At 42.5% G+C, this 13,705-nt stretch overlaps 1 protein-coding gene across 1 annotated transcript in view; it reads left to right on the forward strand.

The window, feature by feature from the left end:
- The window catches only part of LOC117513981 (transmembrane protein 47-like), a 168,078-nt gene extending 154,613 nt beyond the window's left edge, over positions 1-13,465 (forward strand). The window contains exon 3 of the mRNA XM_034174246.1: positions 12,999-13,465. Within this exon, the coding sequence (XP_034030137.1) occupies positions 12,999-13,177 (179 nt within the window). The 3' untranslated portion in view covers positions 13,178-13,465. The remainder of the gene's footprint in view (positions 1-12,998) is intronic.
- Positions 13,466-13,705: the final 240 nt, after the last annotated feature.

A 13,705-nucleotide genomic window follows, 5' to 3' on the forward strand; every position in this document is an offset into this window, starting at 1 on the left:
CATCATCCTCTTTAATGACAGGACATAACATTAGGACGTCTTTAAAAGACATGTTAAAATACATGTTTTGGTTGCACTGTACCTTCTGATTCCTGGTCCAAGGTGGATGAGGGAGGGAGGCCCTGGTTCTGGGCCTCTTGTGGCTCCTGGACCTGGCTCATGTTGCTGGTAGTGGGCCAGGGAGCCACGAATGGGTCCAGGAACGAGAGGACACCAGAGAACCTCCATCTCCTCCGCTGGTGTGCTGCTGCCCCACTCTTCCTGGCCTCCGTCTCCATCCTTCTCTCCCTGAGGTACGTGTCCCGCAAGCCCTTCCACCGCTTGCGGCACACTTCCACTGAAAATAGATTAAGATAGATTTGTTTTTGTAAACACTATCAATTAACATAATATCATTTTGATTAGTGTAGAGGATTAGCCATTAAATAATTTGACTTTATGGAACAGCGGCTCTCATTTTGGAGGTCAATATATAAACAGAGTGATTGATTTGGAGGGCAGCATATAATGTGATGACAGCGGCTCTCATTTTGGAGGTCAATATATAAATATAGTGATTGATTTGGAGGGCAGCATATAATGTGACGTCACCATTATGCCCCCGATAAACCAGTCACCACTTGTTTATACATCCGTGTAGTTAAAAAATTTATTGTCACGGACGAGTCGTTCACGCGTGCACGTGTGAAAAAAAAGGCAGCTCCTCGCTTTCTCACCCCTCTGTCATAACTGTGTTAAATGACAAAAGGGACATAAGTCCGGCAGACTGCCAGAGACTGAACATATCCACATCAAGAATAAACTCCAGACATCTCCACATTAACGGCGGTTCGTTCGTTCGCGCACGCACGCAGCACGAAACATTGTTCCTCCGTCGGTCCGCGTTGCTCGAAATGATGCAGAATCAGTCAGTAATGTGGCTATTGTTAACTTTGGATCATTATTGTGAAAAGTATTGCTATTATTACATGGATCTGCCAAAAACAAAGTCGCTAAAGCCATTAGCAAACTACAAAAAAAAAAAAAATCAAAGCTTACCTTCCAGTCCGGTCTCCTCGCTGACTCTTCTCCACGCAATGTCCTTTTTGTACTTGTCTTTGTAATCACAGTTTGAAGGGTCGTACAACTCAGGCCTGGCGTTCACAGCGACGATAAGTTTCTCCTCCATCATGAACGAAGTTTGCCCGCGCAGTGCTCCCCTGTGTCACCACATATCCAGTCCCTGATTGGTCATCACGGCGCGACGAGAGAAAAAACTTCAGATTTTTCAACTTGTGGAGGAGGGCAACACGACATGAGGCGACGCAATATCGCGCCACAAACGCGCAAAATGCTCACTCGCGTAACTTCACTCGCCTCCATCGCGTCGCGCTGCGTGGGTTGGCGCCAAAACACGTCCTTACATAGGGATTACATGGCAACCTGTGGCTGCAGTCGCTCGCGTCGCGCCCGGTGTGAACGCGGCACGTGGATGGGGGTGGGGGGATTGACCCTAACCTAGCAGTCATAGGGCATGAGGCGGGCTACACCCTGGACAGGATGCCAGTCTGTCACAGGACAGCGTGTAGACAGACAAACGCATTCACACTCACACACACTCCTACAGCCAATTTAAAGTTTCCAATTCACCTACCCTGCATATCTTTGGATGTGGGAGGAAACCACAGTGAACCCAAGCAAACACAGGGAGAACATGCAAACTACAAACAGAAAGAGTGGGAAGCAATCGCATGATCTTCTTGCTGTGAGGCAATAGTGCTAACCACGATGTCACTGTACCGTCCATATAAAATGTTTACTTATTTTAGCTTTTTGCATAACTAAAGTGGGTTGTGAAGCTACGGCAGAACTGGGTCTGTTTGAGGTTCTATCTTTAAAATCAGGTCAGTTAGGGTTAGGGAAGCGATGAATGTGAAAATATTAAAGGGTCTTGGGGTTAGTAATCTTAACAAATAAACATGTTTGTGATGTCAAATTGGGATAGGGTAAAGGCAAAGAAAAGGTGAAAATGTGCAAAAGTAAATACGAATATGACACACATTAAGTAGTATAACTGAAGTATTAAAAAAACTTGGGTTACATACCAACACCACACTCCATTTTATGCATGTGTTGAAATAAAAATTGAAACAGCAGTATTAAGCAGATAAATGTATCAATAATGTGATGCATATCATGTCAGATGCCCAGTGATATCGTATTATGTTTTGAGAAGTGATGCAGAGCCCTAAGCAGAACCCAAGGTGTATGTGAAGCAGAGGTGTCAAATCCGGTTTCAGAAAGTAAAAACCCTCTCATGTGTTGCTTCTACCTATGCACCTAAAACAGGTGATCTCAATAATTAGCTCATCCACCTGCCTGAAGAGCTGAACTTATTACGATCAGCTGGTTTACTGGGAAGATGGTACAAATATGTGGCTGGACTTTTACTTTCTGAAGCTGGATTTGACACCTCTGCCGTGAAGACACCGACTAACAAAATCAATCAATCAATCAATCAATTTTATTTATATAGCGCCAAATCACAACAAACAGTTGCCCCAAGGCGCTTTATATTGTAAGGCAAGGCCCAATGGTCAAAACGACCCCCTGTGAGCAAGCACTTGGCGACAGTGGGAAGGAAAAACTCCCTTTTAACAGGAAGAAACCTCCAGCAGAACCAGGCTCAGGGAGGAGCAGTCTTCTGCTGGGACTGGTTGGGGCTGAGGGAAAGAACCAGGAAAAAGACATGCTGTGGAGGGGAGCAGAGATCAATCACTAATGATTAAATGCAGAGTGGTGCATACAGAGCAAAAAGAGAAAAGAAACACTCAGTGCATCATGGGAACCCCCCAGCAGTCTAAGTCTATAGCAGCATAACTAAGGGATGGTTCAGGGTCACCTGATCCAGCCCTAACTATAGGTTTTAGCAAAAAGGAAAGTTTTAAGCCTAATCTTAAAAGAAGAGAGGGTGTCTGTCTCCCTGATCCGAATTGGGAGCTGGTTCCACAGGAGAGGAGCCTGAAAGCTGAAGGCTCTGCCTCCCATTCTACTCTTACAAACCCTAGGAACTACAAGTAAGCCTGCAGTCTGAGAGTGAAGCGCTCTATTGGGGTGATATGGTACTATGAGGTCCCTAAGATAAGATGGGACCTGATTATTCAAAACCTTATAAGTAAGAAGAAGAATTTTAAATTCTATTCTAGAATTAACAGGAAGCCAATGAAGAGAGGCCAATATGGGTGAGATATGCTCTCTCCTTCTAGTCCCTGTCAGTACTCTAGCTGCAGCATTTTGAATTAACTGAAGGCTTTTCAGGGAACTTTTAGGACAACCTGATAATAATGAATTACAATAGTCCAGCCTAGAGGAAATAAATGCATGAATTAGTTTTTCAGCATCACTCTGAGACAAGACCTTTCTAATTTTAGAGATATTGCGTAAATGCAAAAAAGCACATGATCAGCCTCAGGTGATCAGGGTGAGGTCCTGATAACTCAGCCACACAGCCACTCAGTCCTAAACGCGTGCCACCTGGAAGGAAAAACAAAAGACAGAAACAGAAGACAGAAACAAAAGGCAGCCAGGCACCCCCAGCCATACAACAGGTCATCCATGTCTTTATGTTTGTAAGACAATCCTGCAGTTTAGCTAATTGGTGTGTGTCCTCTGGCTTCATGGATAGGTAAAGCTGGGTATCATCTGCGTAACAATGAAAATTTAAGCAATGCCGTCTAATAATACTGCCTAGGGGAAGCATGTATAAAGTGAATAAAATTGGTCCTAGCACAGAACCTTGTGGAACTCCATAATTAACCTTAGTCTGTAAAGAAGATTCTCCATTTACATGAACAAATTGTAATCTATTAGATAAATATGATTCAAACCACCGTGTAATGAAACTTATTCCCACAAAAACATCCAGCTATCACCTTTGGTAACTGGTTACCTTCCAAGACAGGAATCACCAAGGGCCGCATTTGTAAAACAGTTTGTAGGATTCATAACAAAAGTAAACATAAAAACAAAAGGTAAAGTTGGCATATGAAAAAAAATTACTGACGTACTGTGCATCCAGAAAGTATTCACAGTACTTTTTTCCACATTTTATGTCACAGCCTCCTGGTAGGGTCCTATTAAGAATTGCTAAGAAATTATTCGATCCACCGACATCAATAGCCTTTTTGCTTAACGATTCCCTTATCGGTCCATCAGTTCACATTATGCCAGAGCGGCCATTGTTTGAGTGTGTTTATCGGGAAAATCATCATTTCGCTACATTGATTGCAGACCTGCTGCTTCTGCAGCAGGTGTGCTTGAAGCTTGAAGGAACAAAGCAGTACTGCAGACTGCTGTGAACCGCTGGTTCTCTGCTTCGCTGCTTTTCAGAAGCAGCAGGTCTGCAATTTCTTCATTAACCCCCTCATTTAAAGATGTCTTTGTGAGTCACTTTTGTGTGGATTAAAGTTACGAACTGGGACTTTTGTCTTGTGTGAGGTAAATACATAAATTTACACAATTATGAGGGAAGGCAGAAAATTTTTGTCTTCAGTATGACTATTTCAATAACAAACAAGTTATCGAAATCAAATGGGCACAAAAATAACCCATCACTACACCAAGCTGTTTGCCTACAATTTCAGCCATGTGCAGAGTCGCCATCGATGTAATATATGTGAGGAGTAGTCAGTAAAATATGGCGATATACATGGAAGTGCAATTTAAACAATGTGCTGTTTTAGGCACCCGCAGGCATTCAGCAACTAATGTGTTGTCTATGGTGATGCCTGCGTGGATCAGGAGGTTGCCAGGGAGTTTGAAGGGCAAAAATCCAGCTATGGCGCATCTGCATCACAAGGCCCATAGCATGTGACCCTTAACAGTGTGGGTGTGATGGCATAGTCCTCACAGAATTTTTGGAACACAACACCGGGAGGTGATGGTCTAGTTGTGATCTTTTTCAGACCAGAGGCTCCTCGGTTCAAAACCCAGCCTGACCGGAAAATCACTAAGGGCCCTTGGGCAAGGTCCTTAATCCCCTACTTGTTTCCGGTGTGTAGTGAGTACCTTGCATGGCAGCACTCAGTTTGTGAGTGTGTCTGTGTGGATGGGTGAATGTGAGGCACAATCATAAAGCACTTTGAACTTCTGATGCAAATGGAAAAAGCACTATATAAATGCAGTCCATTTACCATTTACAATACGTGGCACGCTTTAAAGATTTGTCCTAAAAATATAAAATTCTTTAGCATGACAGTGGTTGTCCACACACAAATCGACAAATACAAGATGCTCAAATTTAACGGCTTTTACCACACCAGCCATGTAGTCTAGATCTAACATCCTCCAAATTTTTCCTTTTTCCCAACCTGAAAGAACACTTGAAGGGACATGTTACACTAATGATGCAGAGGTGCAAGCAGCTGTGCATCACTGGTGCAGAGAGAAGACACCTGATCTCTTCACTGACAGGATGCAAAAACGTGTTCTGTATTGGTGTATGTGGGTGGAAAAGGAAGGTCAGTATGGGAAAAAATAATGACACTGCCTGATAGAGAAGATTCCAAACTTTAAGCAAGTATGCAATTTATATGAGTTTCTTGCTTGGTATTGAAATAATCGTGTAGTAGGCAGAACTTTTCAGCCAACCTTCATACATTCACATGCAGCTGTGCCACTCCACTCATGCATCATCACTACACTGTCTCCACAGAGGAGATCAATATTTACATTATTTACATCAGGCATGAAGACAAATAGGTGAATCTCAGTACATGAAAATAAAATGCTATGCCAAAAGGCTGTTAACATGTTTCTTCTTGTGGCTTTCATTTTCTGGAACTATATGTAGCATTAACTCCAGGGGTGGACATCGGTCACAACTTCACTGATGTGCATCAGCACAGTAGTTAAAGTTAAAGGCCCAGTTTCAATTGATGAATTTCCATTATACCCGAATTCAGCCACATGTGGAGAAGGTACTGTGATGTGGATATTTGGACATTCCGCCTATTGCTAGATGGTGCTCACCTTTATGGAGAGGTGGCATTTGTCCACCTCTCTTGCACAGACCAAGTGGGCATGTTTCACTGTTTCACAGAGCAAGAAGCAGTTCTGTGATTAATTTTTGTGACACCATAATTATTTAGGCATTGATGCAATTTTTGTTGTTGTAGTGACTTTCAACTTTAATTCAATGAGTTTAACAAAACTACATTAACTGTTTACAAATTGCACTCATTTTAATACAACCCCGATTCCAATGAAGTTGGGACGTTGTGTGAAATGTAAATAAAAACAGAATACAATGACTTGCAAATCCTCTTCAACCCATATTCAAGTCAACCCATATTCAATTGAATACACCACAAAGACAAGATATTTAATGTTCAAACTGCTAAACTTTATTGTTTTTGTGCAAATATGTGCTCATTTTGAAATGGATGCCTGCAACACATTTCAAAAAAGCTGTGACAGTGGTATGTTTACCACTATGTTACATCACCTTTCCTTCTAACAACACTCAATAAGTGTTTGGGAACTGAGGACACTAATTGTGAGTGTTATGATTGGGTATAAAAGGAGCATCCCCAAAAGTCTCAGCCATTCACAAGCAATGATTGGGCAAGGATCACCACTTTGTGAACAGCTGTGTGAAAAAATAGTCCAACAGTTTAACAACAATGTTTCTCAATGTTCACTTGCAAGGAATTTAGGGATTCCATCATCTACAGTCCATAATATAGTCAAAAGATTCAGAGAATCTGGAGAACTTTCTACACATAAGCAGAAAGGCCGAAAACCAAGGGGCCTCGCATTGACAATTACTTCCTTAGAGGTGGGGCAAATCAGTCGAGTGAAGCCCAATGGCAGGATACACACCATAGTCCACAGGGTATCAGAACCCCAGTTGAGGCTCAATCAGGCACGAATCCTCCGGTGAATTTGGAGCCCATCCAGCCACGGATGGCAGTTGAGAGGGGTATGAAGGGACGAAAGCCTCAAATCTTGTGGCCCAAATCCTGTCAGAAAAAGGAGTGGGAAACGATAGATGCAGACATAGTTTGTCTCCTAGGAGGTCTGAAAGGATGTGCAGAAAGGAAGTTGAATAAGATGGGGGAGATCATCTATAGTTATGGAAAAGAGAGATTTGGGAAAAAGAGTATGAACTTGAAAGAACGGAAGGAACCAGGGAGGCGTCTCAAGTCCAGAAGACAACAGGAGATTGAGAGACTGGTGAAAGAAAGAAGGGCCCTGAGAAAACAGTGGAAGAAGGCCACAGAGGTGGAGAAGAAAGGGTTTGAGGTACTCCAGGGAGACATTAAACAGCGTCTAACAGCATTGCGAAGAGCAGAATCTTTGAGAAAGCAACATAAGAAGAAGGAACGAACAAGGAATGCCTTTTTCAGAGACCCCTATAGGTTTGTTAAACATCTCTTCGTTAAGGAGAAAACGGGGTCTCTAAATGTATCCAGGAGGGAGCTAGAGGAGCACTTGAGGAGGACTTACTATGATAAACAGAGGTATGTGCCAGTCAGTATTCCATACGACATGCCACCAATCCATCCATTGGAGCACCAGATGGAAATAGGGCCCCCTACATGGAACGAAGTCGAAAGTACAGTAAAGCGGGCAAAATCTGCCTCAGCTCCCGGACCTAATGGTGTCTCATATAGGTTTTATAAGAACTCGCCAGGAGTCCTGAGGTACCTCTGGAGGCAAATGAAAGTGGTATGGAAAAAAGGAATTATACCAAAGGCATGGCGACGGGCAGGAGGGATTTTGATTCCCAAAGAGAAGAATTCTTCAACTATTGATCAGTTTCGACAGATCAGTCTTCTGAATGTTGAAGGAAAGGTTTTCTTCAGAGTCGTGGCCAGGAGGCTCTCGGATTTCTTGCAGAGGAACAACTTTGTTGATACCTCAGTGCAGAAGGCAGGAATAAGTGGATTTCCAGGATGTCTGGAACACGTAAGTGTCATCTGGCACCAGCTGCAGATGGCTAGGAGAGAGAGGAAGAACTTGCATGTGGTATTTTTGGATCTTGCCAATGCATTTGGTTCAGTGCCTCACGAGATTCTGTGGTCGGCGTTTAACTTTTTTCATGTCCCAGAATGTATCACTAGGTTGGTTAAAGCGTATTTCCAAGACCTTCAGTTCTGTATTGATACACAGGCTGGTACAACAGCCTGGCAGCAGCTTGAGATTGGCATAATGGCAGGCTGTACCATATCTCCACTGGCGTTTACCATGGCAATGGAGCTCATTGTTCGCGCGTCCCGGTGGGTGGTTGGAGGAGAACGCTTAGAGAGTGGAATCCGTGGGCCAACCTCAGCAGAGGGTGTCTTGTTGTAAGTGGCCGAAACACTCAATGACGCTGGGGCAAACAACTGAAGATGTGGCGTGGTGGTGGCACCTTGTGCTCATTGATCCCATTCTCATTTAAGAGGGTACCTCCAGCAATTGATTTGCTGACTATTTGGGATCGTTTAACAGCTAGTCCTACTAAGAAGTTTGAATGCCCGTGACCTTCGATCCCTCAGGAGGCACAACATCATTGTATAAAGGATCTTACCGCGTGGGCTCAGGAACACATCAGAAAACCATTGTCAGTTAACACAGTTTGTCACTACATCTACAAGTGCAAGTTAAAACTCTACAATGCAAACATCCAGAAATGCCGCTGCCTTCTCTGGGCCCAAGCTCATTTGAAATGGACAGATGAAAAGTGGAAAAGTGTGCTGTGGTCTGATGAGTCCACATTTCAAATTGTTTTTGGAAATCTTGGATGTCGTGTCCTCCGGACAAAAGAGGGAAAAGACCATCCAGATTGTTACCAGCGCAAAGTTCAAAAGCCAACATCTGTGATGTTATGGGGGTGTGTTAGTGCCCATGGAATGGGCAACTTACACATGTGTGATGGCACCTTCAAAGCTGAAAGGTACATCCAGGTTTTGGAGCAACACATGCTGCCATCCAAGCAACGTCTTTTTCAGGGACGTCCCTGCTTATTTCAGCAAGACAATGCCATTCCACATTCTGCACGTGTTACAACAGTGTGGCTTCGTAGTAAAAGATTAGTTTTAGTTTTAGATTAAGTAAAAGTACTATACTGGCCTGCCTGCAGTCCAGACCTGTCGCCCATTGAAAATGTGTGGCACATTATGAAGCGCAAAATATGACAACGGAGACCCCGGACTGTTGAACAACTGAAGTCATACATCAAGCAGGAATGGGAAAGAATTCCACCTACAAAGCTTCAGCAGTTAGTGTCCTCAGTTCCCAAATGCTTATTGAGTGTTGTTAGAAGGAAAGGTGATGTAAATCTATCATTCAAATCAAATCAAATCTATCATTCTGTTCCAGAATTTTAGAAAAGGTGGTTTCACGGCAGCTCATAGACCACCTCACTGAGAATAATCTTTTTGAGCCACTGCAGTCTGCTTTTAGGAAATATCACTCCACAGAGACAGCACTCACTAAAGTCTAAACATGTCTTGAAATGTATTTACATCAGAAAAACAAATGCTCTGGAACTGTATGGTAAATCTGTTTGGAGATTTAGATTATTATTTTGTAGAGCTGAGCAACAATTAAAATTTTTAATTGAGATTAATCGTATGATTTCCATGATTAATCAGGATTAATCGCATTGTTATGTGCAAAATCCAAAAATGAATTCAAATGTAGTGTTTTGCACAGTTTTATTTTAAATGTTCTGCCATATGAATAAAAGCACCATAACATTTGTTCTGCAAACACTTAACAGCAGCATTTTGTTTATACAGTTTCAGTTAAATAAAAATAAATTATGGTTACCCAGTAATGTCCAGTAGACCCCAGTGAGAGCAATAGCAGGTGCACATTGTAAAATTGTGGCTTTTGCAGTCCTCTCCTTTATGGTGCGTCGTGAGGGAATCTCGTACGTGCCGTCAATTGTTGTGATTGTCAGAATGTCTCTCATACCAACGTCTTCCATAACACTAATCAGCCTGCAGTCTGTAGCAATCAATTTTACTGTCACATTTGTGAGCTCCTCTTGCCTTTGTTTATCTATAGTTCTCCCACACGCTGCATCTAACGTAGTTTGCCAAAGCCTCACGCCGCAGTTTGTTTTGTTGAATAATTTGCTGGTATCAGCTGTGTGTTCTGCATTTAGGTATTTTTTAAGACTCAAACTACTCTGCTGATAAGAAAATGCAGCTTTGTAGTGGCTGCAAATAACTTTGGTTCTGTCGACTACGCCGGCTGGAGGCACTTTAAAATGAAAACAGTCATTTGAAAGTTCTGTGCCCTTCTCCATGTTGGTTGGTTTATCCGCCAATTCTTTTCTTTTCCGGTGTCAGGGACTCGTCACTCCAGTTCCTGTGAGCGCATCAGCAATCAGTGACACACTTGCAAAACAAAAGCCTGTGAGCAACAGACTCTTACAATAACAAAAGCATTGACGTGTATAAAAAAAAAAATAGTCAGCATTAATTAATTTATGCGTTAATGTGATAACACATTAACTTGCCCAGCCCTATTATTTTGGTGATAGTGGCAACTATAAATAGTTGTTGCCATACACTATGTGTGAACTGATTGCCTGGGTTCCTTTTTTTCCCCATTCAGTGGAATTTCTTTTGCTTTTTGATTCTGGACTCTAGAACCCCAAATGAAACATTTCTTATCCAACTCACTGATGAGTGCCTCAGATTTACATTTGTTGAAATTCCAATTTGTCTGCCTTGATTTTTTTTTTTCTTCTCATTGCTGTGTTTTCTATGTGCTCAGTGTGGGAATGGTCTGGCTGCAGAGCACCAGACACAGCAAAGCTTTGCATGCAAATATTGAGTTGTAGGAGTGTTTACATCCATTAATGGCTAAAGATGGGCATAAGAATCAGGCCTGCGCATGGGTGTACAATGTCCCAACAATTGAGATTTATAAAGGAGAACCATGTGTATACGTGGCTTTATAATGGTGGTGAAAAAAATAAACATTTCTGTCTCTCTTTGTGCACAGTTTTAGTCAAATGCACCTAGTCTAATGTACGCATAGTATGATCCCCCCAATTTATTTATTTTTGTTTGTCAACAACTAGAAATGATGCCAATAAATCTGCAATACTTTCTGTCCAAAACTAAACACAGACACATGGGGTGTGCAGCCAGTACATTCTACGTGCTAGTCCCAAGTAAATTTAGTCAAATCTCACTTATATGGGGTGTACAGCCAGTGCATTGCCAGTCCCAAACCTGGTATAAATCTTGCCACATAAGAGTCAAAGGTCACAAATCAAATTGCTATAAAGCAGGGGTGCAGATTGTTACCAGCGCAAAGTTCAAAAGCCAGCATCTGTGATGGTGTAGCGGTGTGTTAGTGCACATGGCCTGGGCAACTTACACATCTGTGATGGCACCATCAATGCTGAAAGGAAGATCCAGGTTTTGGAGCAACACATGCTGCCATCCAAGCAATGTCTTTTTCAGAGATGTCCCTGCTTATTTCAGCAAGACAATGCCAAGCCACATTCTGCACATGTTACAACAGCGTGGCTTCATAGTAAAAGAGTGCAGGTACTAGACTGGCCTGCCTGCAGTCCAGACCTGTCGCCCATTGAAAATGTGTGGCACATTATGAAGCGCAAAATACGACAATGGAGACCCCAGACTGTTGAACAACTGAAGTCATACATCAAGCAGGAATGGGAAAGAATTTCAACTACAAAGCTTCAACAATTAGTGTCCTCAGTTCCCAAATGCTTATTGAGTGTTGTTAGAAGGAAAGGTGATGTAACACAGTGATAAACATACATAACATAAAGTTTATCAGTTTGAACATTAAATATCTTGTATTTGTGGTATATTCAATTGAATATAGGTTGAAGAGGATTTGCAAAATAATTGTATTCTGTTTTAATTATATTGATTTACATTGAAATTTACACCTGGAATTTGGCCGACACCTGCTGCAAGAAGAATCGAATGGGCTCTCACAGGGCACACTCTGTCTTTCAGCCGCTGGTGTGCGCAAATAGTAGTAGCAACAGGTGTCTGAGGCGTTGGAGGCAGCTACAATTTTACACGTATTGAATACGATTCCTGCTTCGTGCGCAATTCAGCCACATTTGTACTATGTGTGAAGGGGCCCTAAGGGAGAGTGTGGTAGAGAGGTGAAGAAGAGAGTACAGGAAAAGTGATGTGGGTGGAGCAAGGTGGCAGGAGTGATTTGTGACAGAAGGATACCTGCAAGAGTGAAGGGGAAAGTTTATAAGACAGTCGTGAGACCACCTATGTTATACAGCTTGGAAATGGTGATGCTACCAAAAGACAAGAGGTAGAGCTGGAGGTGGGAGAGCTGAAGATGATGCGATTTTCTTTGGGAGTGACTCGAATGGATAGTTTTAGGAATGAACATATCAGAGGGACAGCTCAGGTAGGACAGTTTGGAGACAAAGTCAGAGGCACGAAATTAAGATGGTTTGGATATGTGCAGAGGGGGAGCCAGGGTACATCGGAGAAGGATGCTGGGGATAGAGCCACCAGACAGGAAGAGGAGAGGAAGGTCAAACAGGAAGTTTATGGATGTACTGAAGGAGGACATGATGGTTGTTGGTGGGATAGAGAAAGGACAGAGTGAAATGGAAACAGTTGATTTGCTGTAGCAACCTGCAGTGGGAGCTGGGTAAAGAAAAAAAAAAGAATTTCTATCCAACCTTACAATGTTGATTTAAATAATTCAATAAATAAATGTCATGACAACACCATGTAAGTTTTCTCGTTTTGATGACTTAATTGTTAACTTGTAAATTTGCAAAATAATGAAAAACCTTATGTATCTAGAATTGCCAACTGTATTGTAATTGCCATATGGTACTGGCTCCCATTTAAACAGATAAATAAAAACTGCCTCTGATTCTTCATAGTATGCATGCAGCAAAGATTTTTTGTTAACTGAGAAGACATTAAAGACACTTATTCCTGCCAGAAAGGATGACATCATAGTTACCTCTATCATCTGAATGTCTCTTCCAGTTGTCCTCCAGGCCTGCAGCTTGGTTCTCTACCCCATCAAGTTCATTGAGAGCAGTAACCTGAAGATCTACCATGAGTTCAACTGGGGCTATGGCCTAGCTTGGGGCGGGACCATCTTCTCCTTTGGCGGGGGCATCCTCTACTGCCTCAACCCCAAGAACTATGAGGAGTACTACTAGTTCCAGTTCAAGCCTTTTCACAGGTTTGGGGAGGTACTCAGGGGCTGGTTTGGGTTTTTTAACATCTAAATCCACAGAACTGTGAGGAACACTACTTTTCCCAGATTCAACTCAACAGCTGTACTTGGGATGAAGCTATGGGTCTGCAGATTAGTATTTCCGCCTCGGTCCACAGAACTGTCAGCGCTGTGACACGCTGCCTGCTATTAGAAGTGACAGTCTGTCAGACCAACGTGAGTACTGGAGGCTGTTAACAGTTTAATCCCACCATTTGTGACACACTCCTTTGAAAACTGGCCAACCTGAAGTAACACTGCCACATCCATTTTTTTTTCACTGCGACACAAACTCTAAAATATGACACCATTGAAATCTCACATCATTAGCTCGGTTACTTAATCACCTGGATGTCACATATTTTGGATGTAGCACAATCACATGCATCAGTATAGGGCTGGACATGGAACTGGATATCTTTGCACTTAACTTGCCAGGCTGCTGCTCCAGTGACATATCAAGTTCACCATC

The sequence above is a fragment of the Thalassophryne amazonica genome, chromosome 1 (genome assembly GCF_902500255.1).
Source record: "Thalassophryne amazonica chromosome 1, fThaAma1.1, whole genome shotgun sequence".
Lineage (NCBI taxonomy): Eukaryota > Metazoa > Chordata > Actinopteri > Batrachoidiformes > Batrachoididae > Thalassophryne > Thalassophryne amazonica.